Raw genomic sequence first — 23750 nt, 5'->3', positions numbered from 1 at the left:
TGGGTGAAGGAAAGGCTAAAAAATAGTGTAGAGACTTTAAAAGTGGCTGTACAAATATGAATGATCAAGAGTGGAGTGGTAGTGGGGTATCCAGACTGATGAAATAATGCAACAAATGGACCAAAAACTATTTTGACTGATGATTGGTGCTCTGACTGATGAATTTCCTCATTGTTGAATGCACCATTATTTACATGACATTCACAGAAAATATAAGATACAGCAAACTACATGTAAAGTCATTACCAAAACGGTTTGCTGACAGAAACAAAGAGCGAAATTTGTGAAACATTAGCAGTTTCGGATCATTATCAACAAGTTGGATATGATTTGTTTTCCCACATTGTTGTGTGTTATAAGACATAGATATCCTATAAAAATATAGCTTTGCTGAAAATAAAAGAAGTTCAAGCAGCTCCCTGACTCAAGCTGAAATACCAAAGCTACTATTTTCTGGGATGAAAATTATATTGTGTTGATTGATTTCATTGAATGTGGGTCAGTATTTGCATATTATGTGTACTGAAAAATTTTCACCACTCTGAGAAATGCTGTCCTGAATCAATAGCATGGGAAACTGTCACCTGGTGAAGTCCTCCACCATAACAATGTATGTCCACAGACTGCTATCCATACCAATGTTAACATTAAGTATTTCCATTAGAAACTTTCCAACTGTCTATGTTACAGACTCAAAACTTTACATAGTTGGCTATTATTACCTTTTCTTGTGCTTGAAATTATGATCTGGCAGAGAAAGGTCTGAAGATGTCAAGAAACTCAAGACTTCCATTGTCAGCTGGTTCACTTCCCAGGCTGAGAACTTCTAGACTGAGGGGATGAAGAAATTAGTAAAACATTATGAGAAGTTCTGAGAACTGAATGACAGTTATGTGGAGAAGTCAAGTAGGTTTGTAGAAAACTAAAACTGTTAGAAATAGCTTTTTGTGGCTAAATGGCCCTTACTTTTTGAATACATCTTGTACTGTGGGTAGAAGGCACATGAGCTGGTGTAAGAAAATGAAACTGTTTGTTTGCTTGAATGATGATGATCATCAGAGACCGTAGGAAACCTTTCAATAGCACTTCTGATCTGTCACATTTTTGGTATATTTTTGCAATGCACATGTGGGCCTTTGGTAAAGTGACAGATACTTTGAATCAGAAACATCACTACATCAAACTAATTGTCAAACTAACAATAGAAAGATTAGATTGCTGTTTATGAGTCACAGGCAGGCACTATAAAATGTTAGGCTAGAAATATTCAGCTTTCAGACTAAGTCCTTCATAAGCTGTAGAAAACAACATATGCATGCATGGCCACTATTGTCTCCTTCCAGCTGGGTTGGGGATTTTCTCTGCCCGGGGATGGGTGTTTGTGTTGTCCTCATCATTGTATCATCATCCCCATCATTCGTGACAGTGGCTAGGTCGGACTTTGAAAGAAATTGCACTGTGAAAATATTGGGGGCTTTGTACAAGAGCTGATGACCACACAGTTGAGGACCCTACAAACCAATCATCATCAACATCATCATCATCATCATCACTGTTGTCTCCAGGCACTAAGTCCTGATTTTGACAGTGTATGAGATGAGTACAATCTAGCTCAGGTGATAGTGGAGATTTGAGAGATTTGTGGGGTGGGGCAAGGGTTGGAGGAAATGCTAGTGCTGTCTGTGGGAGCCTGAAAGGATGTGGTTGGGGAGAATAGAGCTATTTGGTGCTTCATTGAGGGGAGGGGTGAAGAAGGGGATTTGTGCAAAGGGGAGAGGAGACAAGAGGGAAATAGAGAAGAGGGTGTGCTGGTGAGATAGAAGTTGTGTGTAGTACTGGAATGAGAGTAGAGAAGGGGACTAGTGAAGTTGAAGCCAAGAGGCTATGGGAATGAAGGATATGTTGCAGGAAGAATTCCCACTTGCTCATTTCATAAAAGCTGGTGTTGATGGGAAGAAACCAAATGGCACAGGCTGTGAAGCAGTAATTGAAATAACAAATATAATGGAGGATACCATGCTCAGCAGCTGGATGGCCCAGCTGTCACTTGGACAGAGTTTGGCAGTGTGAGCATTCATGCGATCATACAATCTAATAGTTCTTATGCCCACGTAGAATGCAGCACAGTGGTTTCAGCTAAGCTCATAGATAAAATGGCTGCTTTCACAGGTGGCCTTGCCTTTCATCATGTAGGAGGTGCTTGTAACAGGTCTGCAGTACTGGGTGCTGAGAGGATGTATGGGACCAGTTTTGCATCTACATCTGATGTAGGGATATGAACCATGAGGCAGGGGTGGAGGATGCAGGGATGTTGTGGTGACAGAACAGAACTGTTAGGTGCATCATCAGGAGGCAGTGCCACAGGAAGTTGGGAGGGGAGGAAGGGGGATGGTGAAAAGGAGAGAGGAAATAAGAGGGAAGTAGAGAAGAGACAAGTGCATTGGTGGGCTAAGAGATTTGTAGCATTGGAGTGAGAGCTGGGAAGGGAATAGGTAGGTGGAGGACAGGGACTAGCAAAGTATACTGCAGAGGTTGGGTGGGCAGCAGAATACCACTGTGGGAGGGGTGTGGTAGATATTTCTCATTTAAGGCCATGATGAGAATAATTGAAAACCTGGTGGAGAATGAGAGTCAGGGGTGCTTCTAGTTACAAGAGGTCACTCCTTCAAGACCAGACTGAGTGTGTGGAGTTGGTAGATAACTGGGGGAGGGTCAAAGGCACAGAGATCTATTTTTGGACAAGTGTTGGAGAGTAATTTCGTAATGTGAAGGCCTCAATGAGATCATTGGCATATGCAAAGAGGAAGTGCATGTTGCTACAGATGCAATGGCCATGGGTGTCTAGCTGTATGTAAGGGACTTGGGGATGTGAAACAGGTGGAAGCTGTTGAATTGGAGGTATTTTTGTTGTTAGTAGGTTTGGTGTAGCAGGGATAGTGAGGTTGCCATCCTTGAGGTAAAGTTACCTGCAGACTGAGGGAATTCAAAATGCATGTGCTGGGTATTGTGAGTGTCAATCACCAGTGTGGCTGGGCTGAGTACAGGTGACAGCAGGTCCATGGCACAGCACTGTGAACGAATGTAATAACACTGCTGTGAAAGTAGTGTGGTCTGCAATGTGGCATCAAGGGCATAACTGGAAGATGGTAGCAGCAGTGGCAAAATCTCTGCATTGGGCATAGGCTACAGTATAAGTAGAGGGGCAGGGTATAGCACTCTGGGTGCTTGTGGTGCTGTCAGTGACCAGTGGGTTGGGAGCAGTGCTGGCATACCATGGTTGCTTTACTGCAGTATTCTCATCCATAGTGTATTAGGCCAGTGAACCGAGGCTTCAATTGTAGGGGTGCTTAGTATGCTGTCAGTGATGGTGTTGGTGGCAGAGATGCTGGTATTAGCAGTGGTGTACATTTGCATGGTTTCAATGAAACCCTGTTGAAGAGTGTGAGATCATACAGTTTGTATGTGGAAATTCACCCTATCAATTGAAATGCTTGTAAGGGTGCTGTAAAGATGCAGGTAAACATCATAGATTCTTATTTAGGACCAGGACCTGGTGGGACCTGGAGTAGTGCAGGTGAAGCGGGTGCTGGTGACTATCATCTGGCGGCATAATGTGAGTGCATGATGCAAGACCACTGTGAATTAATGCCCTGCATTTGCTGTGGCACTGGGGAACAGTGGAACACATGCAAGTCATGCAGTCCTGCTAGCTGGCAACAAACTTGGGATAACATCAGCTATGGTCAGAGGCCCAGAAATCCCAGGGCGCTGATGACCTTGATGTTGAGCGCCCATAAGCCCCAACACACACACAGAAATCCCAACGATAGGGCAGCGGTCCACTTGCTGTTGTGGCAGGCGAGGGTGGCCTTTAAGGTATAGTGGACCTGTCCCACCATGCTGTTGGTGGCTGGATGCTAGCTTAATGTCTGGTGCAGATCAGTCCCACAGAGGTCTGTCAATGCACAAAAAAGGACAGTTGTAAATTGGTGAATTCAAGCAGTAGCATTGCCTCAGACCAGCTGGTGGATCTGTCCACCATGGTGAGGTTGTAGCAGCAGCTGTCAGAAAGGTAGAGGGCTGATGATGTCCACATGAATGTGAACAAAGTGATGCCTGATGTCTGGGAAGGCAGTGATGGGTGTGCGTACATGGTGGGCGATCTTGGTGTGCTGACAGGTGAGACAGGTGTAAACCCAGGAACTGCAGTCCCTCTTAATATCTGGCCACATGAAATGAAATGTCTAGTCATGAGAGTGGTGGATGCTTGCACGCTGGGGTGTGCTAGGTTGTGTACTAGTTGAATGTGGTCTTGTGGAACGCAGCAATCATGATGGGCGTGGTGATCTGGTAGATATCTCACACCAGATATTGCTGTCTGAGCTGGAAGTCAATGTACATTGTGCTCATGAACAGTGCTAAGTGCCTTGTAATCCAGGGACAATGTGATGGTGCATGTACAGCTAAAGTAGACAGCAATGATATTGTCAATTCTGGCACCATGATGTATATCAGTAGTAAATTCAGAAATGAATGACAGCTGGTAGATTTGCTGTGGGGAGCACTGCCATTGTCTTTCAAAAGGTGAAACACGATACACTTGTGGTCAGTGAGGACCATGAAGTGACGGGCCTCCACTGACAGCCAGCCAAAAATATTTGATTGCATCGTAGATGTTGAGTATTATCTGTTTTTTGTGCTCCATTACCATTGAGTGGCAGAGAGCTTGCTGGAGAAGAAAACGGATGACTTCCAGGTGTTGCTGACATGCAACTCTGGGAGAGTGCTGATGGCCATCTGAATGGCTTCAGATGTCAAGCAGCACAGTAGCATAGTGGTGGGCAAGCCGGGTGCATCCGTCAAGTTACACTTGGCTGCAGAGAAGCTGTCTTTGATCTTTTCCTTTGTTTTGGTGTTGTGTAGGGCAGCAAAGCGCCATCCAGGAAATGATGCCACATTTGGGCAACATTATGGAGGCCAAAAATTATAAAGGTGCTCTTTAGAGCATCACGATGATGGTGGTTATCTGGATGTCCATTGGTGTGATGAGAATCTGTGTGAAAACCTTGGTGTAGTCAATCATGCTGAAGATTGTAGCCCCAGCCAGCATTTTGTTGTACTCGTAATTTCGTAGTAGGGCCACCGGGTACTGGTCATGGGTGGTATGGACGTTTAGCTTCTGGTAATCATCGGATGGGTGCCAAGACCAATTGTTTTTCTTGGAAAGATGAAGGGTAGGTGCTCACAGGCTCTTCAAAGATCCAGCATGCCAGCAGCAAGCAGCTCATCAGACTCAGCATTAGCAGTCTTGAATCTGGCCAGTGTAAGTGCCATATCAGCACTGCAGTGATGGGTGGTCGGGGGGTGGTGTCAATGTAGTTGAGAGCTGAATGACAGACCTCTCATTGCACACTGCACAAGTGTGTGAGAGAAGGAAATTGTGCCAGGAGTTGAACATATGGGCTAGGATATGCCACCTGCTTCACATCAAAGAAAACTGTGGAACAAATGGTGTACTTCATTGGTCTCCCAGTACTGTCGTCAGTGAGGCACCAGCTGACGGCATCAGGAAGCAGGTGGTAGTGTCGAATGAAGTCCACTCTGATAATGGGGTCGGTGATCTCAGCGACAGTGAAGGGCCAAGGGAGGTCCGATTGTAAGCCAAGGTCAAGGGCAAGATGATGTATGCCATAGATTATGGGATTGTGGAGTTACTTACTGCCATCAAGAGGATGCCTGAGGCAGTGCCAGAGGCCTGTTCAAGCCACTGCAGGAAGATAGACATCTTGGAGCCAGTAAAGGTCAGGAATGGTGTGGTAGAGCAAGCAGCAGGGTGTACCTGATCACAGTGGCTATTAGCATTTGGGTGTCAAGCACATGGTTTGCAGCATATGGACCGAAGCACTATTGGTATCAGCAGAGGGTAGCCATGGTGATAGGCTTTGGCAAAGTGGCTGGAGCTGCAGCAGTGGTAGTCATTATTGTGTCAATGACTGGCACTGCCTGGGCAGTGGCAGTTGGAACTGAGGTGGTTCACAGTCACCTGCAACATTGCCATTTGAATGCTGAGGTGTTTAAGAATGACATATACTCTCAATTGCTGTGCACTGTGCTGTGGGCCAGTGGGGAGGTGAGCAGCTGCTGACATCATCATCATTAGTGGCAGGGCGAGAGACAGCACAAGTGGATGGAGTGGTTGAGGCAAGCTGGGGCAGATGTCAGCACCTTGAGACCAGGAGGAATGGCAGCAGCATATGCAGTACCTGTGCAGACTTCAGTATGGAGCTAGACTGCTGGTGGCCACGTCACTGTAGGGTCACCACTGTGGAAATGTTTCCTTACCTAACTTACAAAATTAATTATGTAAGTGGAAAATAGGGCCTAATAGCTATCACACAAATATTAGTTCCCACTCGTGGTTAAGGATGCAACACATTCATTATAATGACTAAATAGCTACAAACGAAATACGAAATGGTCTTGGAATTAATATTTATTGGGGTAAGTCACTTGCAGATGTGATGGTGCTAAGTGAAAGGAGGGAGGTACGATAGGAATAATGAACAACAAATAAAGACTCTACATTGTCCAGAGTATCCACCAGCACAACACAGATTTTTCTAATGTGAAGTGTGGAATTAATAGTCCCTCATTGGAGAAATGGGTAAGGAAAGATCCGAATGAAAAATACTTGGGTATCACATGGATGTACTTTATTGTTACCGTTATTGCCAGTTCTATGTCATTCACCAGCCACAGCTGGACAGACAGCGTCAAGATACAACATTATTAAAATACATGAATACAACTCTACTATGATAGTAATTTAATACTGCAAGACATATTTAAGTTATAAATTAGATTACAATAGTATCACAACAATAAAATAGATACAAGTATATAATGAAATAAAATATAATGGTTGCTGTTGGAGTCATGGGACTGAGCTGCAGCTCAAGTAAACACTATGCTATTACTAGAAAAGAATTCTTCAATATTGTAGAAGGGTTGCTCTTTTAGCTTACACAAAATAGTAGTTTTAAACTGCTCCCATGGTAAAGACTGAATGTCATCAGGTAGAGCATTAAACAATTTTAGGGCCACCATTGGGAAGCTGGTTTGTGTCTTTGCTAATTGCCACCTTGGCATGTCAGTACTGTCTTTGTTGTGAGTCCTGTATTTGTGAACTTCATTTCTCTTTCTGTAGATATCATGGTTTCTCTTTATGTGGAAAAGGCTGTTCAGTATATAATGGCTGTAAACAGTCAGAATTCCTAACCTGGTGAAAATTGGTTTACAGTGGTCTGTCTTTTTGTTTGAAGTAATGATCGTCATTGCTTTCTTTTGCAGTAAAAGCACATTCTTGCAGCCTGCAGAATGGCCCCAAAACAACAGCCCATAACTGATGTGGCTGTGGAATCTTGCATAGTACACAGTTATCAGGTACTGTTCTGGTGCTATACATTTCAGTTTCCTCAAGAGGACATGTTTGGTGTACTGTTGCCGGGTTAATTTGGTATCAATGAGAGAGCCCAGAAGTTTAACATCTGCTGCGTTACCCAGTGCTCCAGTATTTCTGAGGTTGCATATCATCCTCTGAGTTTTGTCTTCATCAATTTTCATTTTGTTCATGATAAACCAGGTCTTGGCTTCATTGAACAAGGCTTCTGCTTGTTGGACTGCTTGTACAACATTCTCTCCTTTTGAGAACAAGGTTGTATCATCCACAAACGGCAAGGTGTGCCAATTGGAGTCTATGTCATTTATGAAGATAAGGAACAGCAGGGGCCCTGTTACCGATCCCTGTGGCACACCATGCTGTAGCTTCTTCTCACCTGAATCACCTCCTTGCACAGAGACAGTCTGTTGTCTGTTTCTCAGATAGGATTCAAGAGTTTGCAGGGTGGATCCCCCTATACGATATGTTTTTAGCTTCCTGAGCAGGGCCTTATGTGGGATACAGTGAAATGCCTTACTAAGGTCACAGAGTACTAGTGCTATAGACTCTTTGTCTTCAAAACCCTGACTTACATTTGTAACTAAGTCAAGTACAGCTGTTGTTGTTGACCTGCCCTTCCAAAAGCCATGTTGTGCATCATAAAAGAGACTATTTCCTTCAAAGTAACTTAATAGTTGTTCTTTCATTATTGACTCCATCACCTTCGCTAGTACTGGTATTATAGATATGGGCCTGTAGCTTGACACTTCATGTGGACTGCCTTTTTTGTAAACAGGCACTGTGCGTGCTACTTTCAGGAAGTCTGGAAATTCCCTTGCATGGAAGCTTTTATTTATTACTACTTTTAATGGCTCCCTGAAGATTTGTAACTTTTTACAATTCTTATGACTTCTTTTGGATACACTCTCTTCCACATTACCATGCTGCATTTATTCTCAAATTTCACAGCAGCTGCAGGATCTATTCTAAAGTCAGGAATTTCATCTACTGTGTTTTCCATTATTTTTATAAAATTGTCATTAAACACATCTGGACTGCAAGAATTAGAGCAAGAGGTGGGCTTTTTCCTGTGCTCATTAACCAGATCCCATGCTGCTTTACAAGGATTATGAGCTTCTTCAATAAATCTGGCATTGCTTTCTTTCTTTGCTTTTTCTACTTCCCTTCTGTAGATCTTTTGGGCCTGTAAATAACTAGAGTACAGTCTATCCTTAATATCTATATCTTTAGCAGCTTTGACCTCATCATTTAGTATTTGGACAATACATTTTATTTTGGCTACTCTAGGAGTATACCACCTCTTTACTTTGTTAGTTTTTTTGTATACATTTTGATTTAACATTAGAGTATCTCTTGGGTTTTAATGGAAAATGTCCATCAAATTTCACTTTTGTGATTGAATGCAGAATTTGGTGTCAATTCATCAATTATTTGGTGCCAATCTATAGAATACACTGTAGTTTTGAAATCATCTAAGCTTTTCTTTGTAATAACTCTATTTCTGAATACATAATTTGAATGCCAGCTAGCATTTTGTTGTGTACTTACTGAGTTTGTCCATAACTTCATGATTACTGCATGGTGATCTGCTGGTATAGGGTCCACCATACTTACTTTGTAGTCCCAACTATTTAGGTTTGTCACAATTGTGTCAAGACAAATAGCTCCTCTAGGTGGTAGAGAGTTTCCTACGAATAGCCCATAGCTCCTTACTAAGTTCATGAAAGCTCTTTCTTTATCATTACCTTCTCCAATATGAATGTTGAAGTCTCCACATATAGCAATTTTTGTCCCTAAGTGCACTAGATGACACAGACAGCTTTCCAACTGGTTGAGGAAATTTTCAAAATTTACATCTGGGGAACGGTACACAGAAACAACAATTAAGTTGGCATCTGGCAGTCCCAAAGCAGCAATTTCTAGGTCTAGATCTACACAAAATTTACTTAGGTCAATTTTATTGGCACTGAGTTTACTATTTACATACACAGCCATACCACCATAAATAGTAGTTTCTCTACACCACGCATTCACCATTTCTAAATACTCAATGTTTCTGTAGTATTCAGTTTCTGGTTGGGCTAGCCAGTGTTCACATATACATAATACATCAGGTCTCTCTTCATCAACAAAAAGTGATAATGTATCCAGTTTTGTTCTGAGGCACTGCACTTTTACACTCACTATAACTAAGACAGCATTTTCTTCAATGATATCGTTTCCTTTTTCACTGGAATGTTCTTGGTCTTGGGAGTTTATTGCACTAGTGCACTGGGCATCTTCTGGAATAAAAAACGTTTTATCACAATGTTCTTCAGCCATATACTGTTGTCCATTATTCTATCTTTTAGGTCGAAATCAATACCAATTTTGAAGCTATTATTTATTCCATTTGTTTCCAGTTTTTCAACTGTAAAATTGTTGTGATTTGGGAAAGTGTTCTGTAAGCAGTCAGTTATAGTTTCAGCTGTGGTGCCACATCTTAGTTTGCTTAGGTGCAACCAGGGTTTTTTTATCACCATACAGCATTCCTTTTTCACTGCCAATACCTATTATGGCTTTATTTCTGTTTTTAATACTGGCATTCACAAACGTTTGTATAGTGAGCCTCAAACACTGTTCACCAGATTTTCCATTTTGTAGCACAGTCTTGTAAGATGTTTTGTTTTCTTTTTCTGTGTCTTCAGTGGTTTTGGCCAGTTCATTTTCTTGTTTCACTATAGTCGAATTTCTTCTGCCTCTTTCCTTGTTTTTCACTCCTTGCCAGTCTGTATCGATGCCCTCTGAGGAGTTTTCATCCATCAGATTGTTTACATCTGTATTTGGTTTGTTTTGAATGTGAGGTTGAGTTTCACTGACACACTAATTGTTTACATTTGTACTAGATGCCAGTCTAGCAATGTTTGGGTCTTCAACGTTATTTCTCATTTGAAAATTACCACTTGATGAATTTGCATGCTTTTTGCTGCTGTTTTGATTGGTGATGGTGGTAGGTGCTGCTTCTCTGAGACACTCCAGACCTTCATTTGAACTTTGCCTCAGATTAGTGATGTTTACCTCTTTATTTCCAGCTATAATACATGGCCCTTTTGTTTTCTACATCCTCTGCACACTGTCTTGCTATGTTTCTCGATGATTGAGATGCTTCTTCACTTCGTGGTACCAATATTTCTAACTTAGAGTTTGTGGCAATAACAGTGTCTAGTTTTTCTTTTATTTGTTTGTTACCACTGGTAAGTTTTTTCACAATTTGCGTAAGCTTACTCAGTGATGCAACTAGATCAACACTGCATTGCTGTGTAGAGTACAAGATTTGTTCATGTTTTGCTGTATTAATGTCTTCTGAGATTTCGTCAGCTAATCTCACTTCACAGTTGTCACAAACGTATTTTAAGCGACCTTTTGAGCACTTTAGAATTTGAACTTCATTGTTGGTGAGGCCCACACATTCCATGTGAAATGATTTTCCACACCACAGTCCATACAAAACACTGAATTCCTTATTTTTAACGTTTTTCTCGCACTTAGCACAAAGCATGCTTTCACTGGACGCCATCTTTCCAAAGTGATAGGCAGAGCTTGGAAGTCAGGCAGTGCCCATGAGAGCACTAACACTCACCAATCGGTATGTTTTGTGGAGTGAGACACTGTGGACTTTGTGGTAGGTGTGGAGAAAATGCAGGTGAGTCTTAAATTTTATGACAAATGTCTTGGTACAGAGTGTGTTATCACAGAGTATGTCCTGAATGAAATTAGGTTGGTGGAAGCCTTGCTGTCAACCAAACTATTGTCCTGCACTGGTAGCAGTGATGGTAATCAGCTGGTATCGAATCACATGATGGAATCAGCAGTTTGAGGTGGAAGTGATCACATGAAGACAGAAAGCTGCTGCCTTAGCAGATGTTCTTATCATCATCATCATCATCATCATCATCATTTAAGACTGATTATGCCTTTCAGCGTTCAGTCTGGAGCATAGTCCCCCTTATAAAATTCCTCCATGATCCACTATTCAGTGCTAACATTGGTGCCTCTTCTGATGTTAAGCCTATTACTTCAAAATCATTCTTAACCGAATCCAGGTACCTTCTCCTTGGTCTGCCCCAACTCCTCCTACCCTCTACTGCTGAACCCATGAGTCTCTTGGGTAACCTTGCTTCTCCCATCCGTGTATCATGACCCCACCATCCAAGCCTGTTCGCCCTGACTGCTACACCTATAGAGTTCATTGCCGGTTTTTCTTTGATTTCCTCATTGTGGACACCCTCCTGCCATTGTTCCCATCTACTAGTACCTGCAATCATCCTAGCTACTTTCATATCCGTAACCTCAACCTTGTTGATAAGGTAACCTGAATCCACCCAGCTTTCGCTCCCATTCAACAAAGTTGGTCGAAAGATTGAACGGTGCACAGATAACTTAGTCTTGGTACTGACTTCCTTCTTCCAGAAGAGAGTAGATCGTAGCTGAGCGCTCACTGCATTAGCTTTGCTACACCTCACTTCCAGTTCTTTCACTATGTTGCCATCCTGTGAGAATATGCATCCTAAGTACTTGAAACTGTCCACCTGTTCTAACTTTGTTCCTCCTATTTGGCACTCAATCCGTTTATATCTCTTTCCCACTGACATTACTTTCGTTTTGGAGATGCTAATCTTCATACCATAGTCCTTACATTTCTGATCTAGGTCTGAGATATTACTTTGCAAACTTTCAATCGAATTTGCCATCACAACTAAGTCGTCCGCATATGCGAGACTGCTTATTTTGTGTTCACATATCTTAATCTCACACAGCCAGTTTATTGTTTTCAACATATGATCCATAAATAATACGAACAACAGTGGAGACAGGTTGCAGCCTTGTCTTACCCCTGAAACTACTCTGAACCATGAACTCAATTTACTGTCAACTCTAACTGCTGCCTGACTATCCATGTAAAGACCTCTAATTGCTTGCAAAAGTTTGCCTCCTATTCCATAATCTCGTAGAACAGACAATAACTTCCTCCTAGGAACCCGGTCATATGCCTTTTCTAGATCTATAAAGCATAGATACAATTCCCTGTTCCACTCATAACACTTCTCCATTATTTGCCGTAAGCTAAAGATCTGGTCTTGACAGCCTTTAAGAGGCCTAAACCCACACTGATTTTCATCCAATTGGTCCTCTTAGTCAGCCATAAATGTACAGGACTGCTAAGACCTGTGTGCAGCAAAAGGCTGCCACAGTAATAAAAATTTACAGTCCTTATAAATAGTTCAGTGACAGGAAGTTCAGCTACTGCAGAGGTGAAGTATTCAAGAGGTGGAAAGATATACCAAGGAATATGTGCAACACAAAGCCTGAAGGTTTATGCTAATTAGAGAGATATTTCATGTTTTATGGGTTGTTTATCTTTATTTATAGCAATGCAGACTTATTTGCAGGTAACAATTTTCAGCTGGAACCATTCCATCCACAAAGAAATTATTTGTTTCCTCTCACAGATTGAAATTGCTTCCTTCCTCTTTGAAAGCTCCAGTTCAGTATTTCTAAAAACAAACTGCACTCCATACATGTTCATAACTACTACTTTTCAGTAGCAAAATTTTTAGATGATGCTAGCCTTTTCTGCAGTGAATAATGAAAGTGGGTGCTGGGGGCTCTATATTGACATTTCTTTAGGTATTTAAGGTTACGTACCATGTGTCTCAATTATATCACTTATCTCTAAGAAATATTGTAGCTTTGTTACTCTCATAAGTCGAAATAATGGTTTAATTAGTTCATAAATGAGATACTAAAGTTGTGTTTCTACTTTAAATATTTGACAGATATCAGTGACTGTGCAAATGTCAACAAATCTGATGTTAATTTTAGAAACATTATGAAAGAGTAGAAAGTACTGTTACAGTAGCATATCATCTCACCTTCTCCATTCTCAGCCTTTTTGGTCCTAAAAAATTATTAAACCTGTAATTAAATAAACAAGTATATTATTTTTTGGATATATTATTTACATACAACACATCCTTTTGTGTTACCTTTATTCCTGGGTACCAAGGAAAACTTTTCTCATGACAACTACTTTGGTATTTTCAGGTTCATTCGTTCCTTATCACCAATCTTGCTATAGGAGATTTATTCATGGGAGTTTACCTTCTCATAATTGGAAGTGCTGATACTTACTACCGTGGAGTTTATTCAGTTCATGATCGTGACTGGAGAAGTAGTGGAATGTGTCATACTGCAGGATTTTTTAGCACCTTCTCTAGTGAATTCTCAGTGTACACACTCACTGGTTGGTTTCTTGAAATGGTTGAAATTTTTCTCTGTATAACTATTTAATTTATATATTTAACTTATTTATGTCATGTAACTGTTTTTCATAATATTTCTTGTAGCTGAAACTTAAATTAACGATCCATTTGGTACAACAGGCCTGACAGACACAGCTGACTTTCTTTTCTTTCTTTTTTTTTTTGCAAGCAAAATAAACCAGAGATAATCATTTTGAATAATTCAACAAAAGATCAAATTTGTGATGCTTAGAGTATGCCATAGAAATGGGTCGCAGAAGGATATCAAACTAATGTAAAAAAAAAGTCATAACACAATCTGCATATTCCATGCAAATTTGATCTATTAACCTTATGTCGATGCATTTCTTCTGCTAATTGTGAGTGAGTGGCTGTAATACTAGCAGCATAAAAAGACCTTAAAACTTACTTTTTTCTAATTTTACTGTTTAATAAAATTATATCTTGAAAACTGAAACTTTGGTAGTGGTTTAAAATTTTTGGTCTTTTCTACTTTGTTACATTTCTTGTTAATAAATGACTTTTTTGGTATCCAGTTTTTAATTAATGTTTCTGCACTGAAGGTAATTGATTACATTTAGGGCACAAAAAACTGGTTAACTGAAATAACAGGCAAATTTTGAATCTGTGCCTTTCAGGTGCATTGTGTCTGAACTCAGGACTCCCAGTGTTGTGCTTGTGATCTCCTGATTGTAGATTTACAGTTTCCTTTTTTAAAAAATGTAACCCTTTTTTCTATAAATGTGTTCTTTAAAGGTGATTTCAGCTCCAAATGTAAGTATTTTGACAGAAACTCTTTCTCCATCAGTCTTCTTTCTCTCTGTTTTTGAAATATTTCATTTGTTCAATCTTCTTTTCATTTTGTAAATAGTAAGTACTAACATTAGTTTCTAATGAATACAGACATTGTGTACTCATCTCTTCTATCTCTCAGAATTGTGCAGAAACTACAACTTGTAATCAGTATCTCCATTTAATTTTTGTTATGAGGGAAGGGATATTATTTGAAATCATACTGTATGATATTTTACTTCACCACTTCAGTTATCAAATTATTGTCTCCAACTTGTAAACATTTTTGAACTATGTTACATACTGTTGTTACTAAGAATATATCTGAATGTAAAAAAAGTAATGCTTTTTTGTTACATTTTATTGATGATAATTGACTATGATTAACATAATATCTTCCTAAGAGCAAAGACACTTCACAGAGAATTTACTTATAGAACTTTTCAGTGTAGTTGACACTGTTTCTTCTTGTCCTTACAGTTATTGCTTTGGATAGATTCTTGGTGATACTATTTCCGTTTCATGTGAGGACAATGAAAATGACAAAAACCCGAATATTGATAGCAGGAGGATGGTTGGGTGCTGCATTTTTATCAGGTCTACCTTTTATACACGTCAGCTATTTTAAGTGAGTGTCTTTTATGTAAAATTATTTTATTTCCAAATTTGTCAGTCATTCTTTCATTAAGTCATTTTTTATTTAATATCACATTTTGTATCTAATAAGTACAAAACTAATGTATTTAATTACCAGATTTTGATTCTAGAATTATGTTAATGAAACAGAGTTCACTAAATATGATGTCATTAATGGGTCTTACTGTCAGTGAATTAATTTCAGTTGGAACACACACACTTTTCAATGCTGCTTCTAAAAAGCACAGTATTATAAGTTCAAATTGTGAAAAATACCAGTACTGTACGCATAGAGTAACAAATTTGATGCTTCCATGCATAATCTGATTCTATGGTTTCATTTCGATCCAAGCATTATTATGTTAGATTGTACAGAGAGGCCATAGAAATTCAAATTCACTAATACAAAATTAATTGAAAAGAAGAACAACTGAAATGAGGCAAGTTGTGGTCTGTATTAGGAAATGAAGCAAACAGCACCAACTCTTCCCCACAAAAAGCTCCATAACCAACGCCAGTGTGACTATGTGATATCAGGCAGTGGTCTGATGATGTCACAATTTAACTGCTGTGTGGATATGTACAAACAGCTCAACTTGCTGACCTTGTTCAAGTTTGAAATTACTGTTTGAATCTTCATAGCCTCTGAAGAGATCTCTAGCATTAGGAGATGAACATCGTCATGAAAATATGCCTTGGACCAGAGCCTGATATCTATAAAATGAAATTCACAAAGCTCATAAATACCGGGTGTAAACACCTATATTGTATGTCCACATATTTCTGTCTGTTAAGGGGTTCACTCTTAATAGTAATGTGATAAAATTCTTCAGAAACTATTAAATGACCATGACGACAGATAAGGCCAAGAAATAGTGTTGGCTAAACAATGTCATGAAAAGTGTTTTGTGTTCTTTTTCGTTTTATCCATTGTAAGAAGGTTGGTGTGTCAATTATCAATACTTGTAATCATATCAATGGTTAAGATGATGAAATGATATCATATTGTAATTGTTTAGTCTCCAAACCATCTTTGATATTAATAACATTAAACTATTACGCATTTTACAGTTGTTTCTCATTCTGCACAGGAATTTTTATGGAAGATCTGGAGTTTGCCTTGCACTTCACATAACACCACAGAAATATAATGGATGGGAATATTCAGTGTTTGTGTTCCTCTGTAAGTATGTAAGGAGACTTTGGTCTTTATTTAGAATATTATCTCTGTCTTTTAATCCATTTTGTGTGACTTTGACTCTGTATTATGGCAAGAACCAATAAGGTATTATGGCTTATGATAAGTTGAAATTTATTGCTATATAAGAAAACACATATATATAAATGGCATAAATAGTTTCCATAGCTCCTTTCTCAATCTGTGAATAATTTCCTTAGCAGATGCTGTTGTGTCCATCATATTTTTTTGTATGATAAAACCACACCCACACTGCACACTGACACATCAATTTCCAGCATCTGTTGTTTGGGAAGCATGTACATCACTAAACAGCATACCAATTTGAGTCAGTTCTGTAGCAATGAGAAAGCAATGTCACACTGCAATGCTCTCTGAAACCCTATCCCTTTCTTTAGCTGTGCTTAAAAGAATAAGAAACATGCAGAAGATTTGGTACAATCTTGCATAGTACTTTACGTTGTCCATAAACATTTGCAACTCCTTCAAATTGTGGGGTTTAGGAGTTTTCTCTGTGGCTGTGAGATGGTGACTGATTTATTTTACTCCATAATGGAAAACACAAAATTGCACACTTTGGTTGCTGATGGGTGAAGCTGTGATGCTGCAGTGTAATTCCACTATGCACCTGGCAAGGGTAGTAAACAGGGAACATGTTGATACTGGGGCACAAAGTATTTGCTAATTTCATTTAATGTACATGGTTGGGCAGTAACTGTGCCTTGTAGATAGGTGAACAATATATGCAGATGTCGGTGTTTGAGGTAGGATGTGCAGCTGGGTTCAAAGAAGCCAATTGGAGTAATCGGCATGTTGCTGAACATTTGAATAAGAGTGATGCCACTATTCAACGATGTTGGGAGGATGTGTGAGCCATGACTGAATGGGGCATCAAGATGGATGCTGTTGACCTAGAGAGATGACTGAACATGAGGACCAAGCAACCATCAGAGAGGCACTCAGAGCAGAAGAAGCAGTCATCATACAGGGACTCAGAACTCCGGATTCATTATTATCATTGATCCAACATGTAACTGGTGCTTCAGTGATCACAAGGACCATACATAGGTGGCTCACAGAAAGGGGGTTAAGCTCTTGGTGCCCCTTGTGTTGACTGCAATTGACCTCTGTACACCAACAAGTTTGTTTACAGTGGTGTTGGGCATACTCAGCCTGAAATCTCATTGAGTGGAGTAGAACCGTCTTCAGTGATGAGTCCTGCTTCAAATTGAGCCCGGATGGCAATCAAAGGTGTGTCTGAAGACTCTACAGACAGCAGTGAGATACCACTCTGAATGTCACTCACCATACGGCCCAACAGCTGGGAGTAATGGTCTGGAGTGCCATTTCATTTCATAACAGCAGCTCTTCTGTTGTTATCCATGGTGCCCTTACAGCACAGCAGTACAATGACTATACTCTATGTCCCATTTTGTTGCCCTCCATGCCAAGCCATCCTGGGTCTACATTTCAGCAAGATAATGGCTGCCGTAACACAGTGACAGTTTCTACTGTTTGTCTTTATGTTTGCCAATCCTACCTTGGCCAGTAAGATTACCAGATCTTTTCAGAATTAAGAATTTTTGGAGCATTATGGCTGGACCCTCCAACCAGCTCAGGATTTTGATGATCTAACATGCCAAATAAACAGAATTTGGCATTACATCCCTCAGGAGGACATCTAACAACTCTGTCAATCAATGCCAAGCTGAATAACTGCTTGCATAAGAGCCAGAGGTGGAGAAATCCATTATTGACTTGCTCAAATTGGAGGGTGGTGGAGGTCTCTCTCTTGAATAAATTGTACATTTTTTTAAAATTGTAATCATTTGTTTGTCTGTACATGTACATCACATCTACTGAATTCCATCCCATTCAGATAATTCCTTCGTGGTGTTTTTTTTTTTAAAAAAAACAAGGTCCATATCACTCAAATAATAACTGGTAAATTCTGCGTGAGGTTGTGTCGATTGCCCAGTAGTATCAGAAGATGGAAGGATGCTGGAAATGGCAAAATGCGAAAGTAAATGTTGATTGCCACTAATTTTATGCAGTTTGTTGTCTAATGGTAATGAAATAACCAGCTGAAATATTAATCTTAGAGAAATTTTTGCCTCACATTAGTTTCAATCCCAGTTTCTTTGTGTGAGATAATCAGGTATTCTATTATTCTTTGCTCATTAATTACAGATTTTTAAGACGCCATAGAGGTGAAAATTGCCATAACATTTATGAATTATGATTAGCTAAGTGGCACATTAACTTAAACATGTACAAGTATACCTACACCTGTACTCTTTGAGTTGCCCTAAGTTACTGGTGGAAGTTATACACTGAGATGACAAAAACCATGGGGTAGCAACATGCACACATATAGATGGCAGTAGTATCATGCACACGGGGTATAAATGGGCAGTGATTTGATGGAGGAGTCATCTGTACTCAGATGATTCATGTGAAAATGTTTCTGACATGATTAGGGCCACATGACAGGAATTAAAAGACTTTGAATGCATAGTGGTAGTTGGAGCAGACACATGAGGCATTCCACTCTGGAAATCATTAGGATATTCAATACTTTGAATGCATAGTGGTAGTTGGAGCAGACACATGAGGCATTCCACTCTGGAAATCATTAGGATATTCAATATTGGAAGCACAGTGTCAAGAGTGTGATGAGAATCCCATATGATGTTTGCAAAAGACACCAGTTGGTGTCTCCATGCAAAAAAAAAAAAAAAAAAAAAAAAAAAAAAAAAAAAAAAAAAAAAAAAAAAAAAATAAATAAATAAATAAATAAATAAATATTCCAGGCACTACCTCTCGTGATCAACAATGTGGAGAGAGCAGTGGCATTGCCAGTGCTAACAGACAAGCAGCACTGCAAGAAATAACTGCAGAAATCAATTGGGACATACAACAAATGTATCTGTTAGGTCATTTCAGTAAAATCTGGCATTTCGGACTATGGCAGCAGACAACTGACACGAGAGCCTTTGCTAATAGCACGACATCACCTGCAGCAGCTCTCTTGGGCTCATGACCATCTCAGTTGGACTCTAGACAACTGGAAACCCATGGCCTGGTTAGATGAATCCTGATTTTATTTTGTAAGAGCAGATGGTAGGGTTCAAGTGTGGTGCAGACAACATGAAGCTGTGCACCCAAGTTGTCAGGAAGGCACTGTGCAAGCTGGCGCTGGATCCATAATGGCATGGGTTGTGTTTGCATGGGATGGACTGGATCCTCCGGTCAAACTGAAGCAATCATTGAGTGGAAATGTTTATGTTTGGCTACTTGGAGACCATTTCCAGCCATTCATGTACTTCATGTTCCCATATAATGAGAGAATTTTTATGGATGACAATATGCTGCATCACTGGACCACAATTGTTCTAGACAGTTCAGGCAAATGTTTTGGCCACCCAAACTGCCCAACATGAATACTATCAAACATTTATGGGGCATAGTCAAGAGGTTGGTTCATGTACAAAACTGTGCACTGGCAACACTTTTGCAATTACTGATGGCTATAGAGGCAGCATGGCTCATATTTCTGCAGGGGACTTCTGGCAACTTGTTGAGTCCATGCCACATCACATTGCTGCACTATACTATACTAAAAGAGGTCCAACATGATATTAGGAGGTATCCTATGACATTTGTCACCTCATTGTAAGTTGCGCAGTTATTATTTCCTTTATTTTTATTCCATCACTAAATGCCCTCAAATAGAACCAGTCAGTAAGTCCTATTAATTCAAATTTCTTTAATTTTACTGTCATAGTCATCTCATGATATATATTCAGAAGCTAGTATATGCTGTTTTACTGTCCTCAAAAGTATGTCCCCAGAATATTAACAGGAAACCACACCTGATCCGCATCTCACCTCTTGCAGTGTTTGCCATTGGAGTTGGGTGAGGATTTCTGTGACATTCTCACACTTGCCAAACAATTCTCTGGCAGATGATGCTGCCATTCTGGATCTTCCCTATTTCTTTTATTAATCCTAGCTGGTAATGGTTCCAGACTTATGAGTAATACTCAAGAATCAATCAAACAGTGATTCTGTAAGCTGCTGGCTTCACAAGCAAACTAAATTTCCAATACTACAGGTTCAATCAGGTTAACCTTGGATAGATTGATCTCTTTTTTAAAACTATTCCTTTACTGAAAACACCACTGAGTGAACATGAAAGGGACATGGTGATAAAGACAAGAAAAATAGAGAAAATAAAAACTGATTGACTAAAAAGAAAAAATATTGAACAATAAACAAACAAAAGTTAGTAAAGTACATTTTGTTTACAGAGTGTACATAAATTTGAAATCTAGTGGTTGACAAGCATGGAGCATCTGATTAAAACACATTAACACCTCTAAACTTCTAATCTACTGGTACTGAAGCAGGGGATGGTACAATCCAAACTGTATCTGTGGTGAAGCAATTGCCCAGCACCTTATTATTGTAATGCGTGTTATCTTCGGCGACAAGGTTGTGTGTTACTAATGTAGACATTGTACGCATTCATCATAACAAGGTTTTTATTCATTATGCCAGTATGTAAGACTGAAGCTGTGATTCTATGGTAACTGCTATTTAACAGGAGTCCTATCATAAGGGACTTTCATTGTAATACTATAGCTCTTCACAGTGCCAAGATTTAGACAGCAGCCGCAGGAAGCATGGAACAAATTTTACCCAACCATGGTGGCATCTGACAATGAAAGGCTTGAGGAGATACATGACTCTGAGGAAGATGCTTTGGAGATTTTAAGGATAAGAGAAACTACTCCAATTTGTGTGTAATATTAGAGAATAAGAGCAGGCCTCATAATGGGATTGCATGATGTAAGATGGTTAATCTATTCGTCATTAGGATCATTGTGCAACTAGGCAATTTTATGATTAAACATCAGTTAGGAAATGATGAATATGGCATAATAAAATTTTTTTGTCAACATAGCTAGTGATGTAACTGTGAAAAATGAAGGATGTGCTCAGATTTGCTATTAATTTTTGTGTTATATCACACTTTAAACAAGAGCATTTACTATGTCTTGTATGTGGCCTGAATGATGCAACACGTGACACACCACATCCAGCTTGACTGACTGCTGTTGCTATCAAGAATTTGCTAATCTTTGACAGTGTATCAGTTGTGCTCAATATGTATCTCTTAGGTTACTGGTGCATGATAAGTAGCCCTTTTTTTCTTATATTTATCCAAATGCAGCTTCATTTTGAATCATCCTCTTTTTAGAAGGTTTATATGTAGTGAATGTGTTTTGTGTAACTTGATTTATTTAAATGTGTCTCTTTGCAACTGTGAGTTACATTTCCATTTTCAGACATCTGTGATTTATATTGACCAAGAGTACAATATTTCTTACAGTCTTGAATCTGGCATCATTCTCTGTTATTGCTGTCGGGTATACGTCAATGTTTGTGATAGCAAGGACAACTCAACAAGCAGCACAAATGAATCAGAAAACTGCTGAGTCAGCAGTGATTGCCCGCCGAATGACTCTTATTGTTGCTGCAGATGCAGCTTGCTGGATGCCTATCATATGCTTGGGGATACTGTCTTTGGCAGGAATGACAGTCCCTCCACAGGTACACAAAATGTTCTTTTCTAATATATAGTAGGTCTTTCAGCTATTGTTGGTAAAAATTTTCTGTTGAGTTCTTCCCTTTCATTTGCTAGAAAATGCTTAGTCTGTATTTTTTTAGCAGGACTGATTTCTTTTGGGCCAAAAATCAGAACTAGCACATTTTAATGAGACTTTTTTCTTCTGTATTATCTAATTTTAATACCATACTGAGTACGTCCACATTTTATGGGTTTATGCTGCCCATGGAAAACTTAATGCCATTACAGAATGTGTACTTTAAATATACAATGAGCTGATACTATAATAATAATAATAATAATAATAATAATAATAATACTGTTTTGTTGCTTCTTCACAAAGGAATGCAAGGGCAGAAAAAAGTTAGCAGTGACCCTGCTTCCAAAATAATTGCTTCACTTGCTATCCTTACTCAAGTGACTGCATCAGGTGTTGTTGTTGTTGTTGTTGTTGTGGTCTTCAGTCCAGAGATTGGTTTGATGCAGCTCTCCATGTTACTCTATCCTGTGCAAGCCCTTTCATTTCTGAGTAACTACTGCAACCTACGTGCTTCTGAATCTGCTTAATGTGTTGATTTCTTGGTCTCCCTCTTCAATTTTTACCCTCTGTGCTTCCCTCCAGTACTAAATGGGTGATGCCTTGATGCCTCAGAATGGGTCCTGCAACCGATCCCTTCTTCTAGTCAAGTTGTGTCATAAATTCCTCTTCTCCCCAATTCTACTCAGTACCTCCTCATTAGTTACATGATCTGTCCATCTAATCTTCAGCATACCACATTTTCAAAGCTTCTATTCTCTTCTTGTCTAAACTATTTATTGGCCATGTTTCACTTCCATACATAGCGACAGTCCACACAAATACTTTCAGAAAGGACTTCCTGACACTTAAACCTATACTTGATGCTAATAAATTTCTCTTCTTCAGAAACACTTTCCTTGCCACAGCCAGTCTACATTTTATATCCTCTCTACTTCAACCATTGTCAGTTATTTTGCTTCCCAGATAGGAAAACTCATCTACCACTTTAAGTATCTCATTTTGTAATCTAATTCCCTGAGCATCACTTGATTTAATTTGATTACTTTCAATTATCCTCATTTTGCATTTGCTGATGTTCATCTTATATCCTCCTTTCAAGACACTGTCCATTCTGTTCAGCTGCTCTTCCAGATCCTTTGCTGTCTCTGACAGAATTACACTATTGTTGGCAAACCTCACAAAGTTTTTATTTCTTTTCCATGTATTTTAATTCCTACTCCAAATTTTTCTGTTTCCTTTACTGCTTGCTCAATGTACATACTGAATAACATCACTTCCTCCTCAATCACAGCTTCCTTTTCGTGCCCTTGACTCTTATAACTTGTTGTAAATAGCCTTTCACTCCCTGTATTTTACCCCTACCACCTCAAAAGCTTTCTCTAAGTCTACAAATGCTAGAAATGTAAGTTTGTATTTCCTTAACCTATCTTCTAAGATAAATCATTGGGTCAGCATTGTGTTGTATGTTCCAACATTTCTACAGAATCTGAATTGACCTTCCCCGATGTCAGCTTCTACCAGTTTTTCAATTAGCCTGCAAAGAATTTGTGTTATTCTTTTGCAACCATGACTTATTAAACTGTTAGTTTGGTAATTTTCACACCTGTCAGCACCTGCTTTCTATGGGGTTGGGATTATTATATTCTTCTTGAAGTCTGAGGATATTTCACCCGTCTCATACATCTGAC

General features: G+C 39.4%; 1 protein-coding gene across 1 annotated transcript in view; it reads left to right on the top strand.

The window, feature by feature from the left end:
* Window positions 1-23750, top strand: part of LOC124775578 (G-protein coupled receptor GRL101-like) — a 339081-nt gene that overhangs the window by 300516 nt on the left and 14815 nt on the right. Inside the window, exons 17-20 of the mRNA XM_047250408.1 lie at window positions 13544-13742; window positions 15034-15181; window positions 16281-16372; window positions 21786-22006. Of these exons, the coding sequence (XP_047106364.1) occupies window positions 13544-13742; window positions 15034-15181; window positions 16281-16372; window positions 21786-22006 (660 nt within the window). The remainder of the gene's footprint in view (window positions 1-13543; window positions 13743-15033; window positions 15182-16280; window positions 16373-21785; window positions 22007-23750) is intronic.

The sequence above is a fragment of the Schistocerca piceifrons genome, chromosome 2 (genome assembly GCF_021461385.2).
Source record: "Schistocerca piceifrons isolate TAMUIC-IGC-003096 chromosome 2, iqSchPice1.1, whole genome shotgun sequence".
NCBI lineage: Eukaryota > Metazoa > Arthropoda > Insecta > Orthoptera > Acrididae > Schistocerca > Schistocerca piceifrons.
The sequence above is the reverse complement of the archived record's forward strand: the minus strand, read 5'-3'. Positions and strand labels throughout refer to the sequence as shown.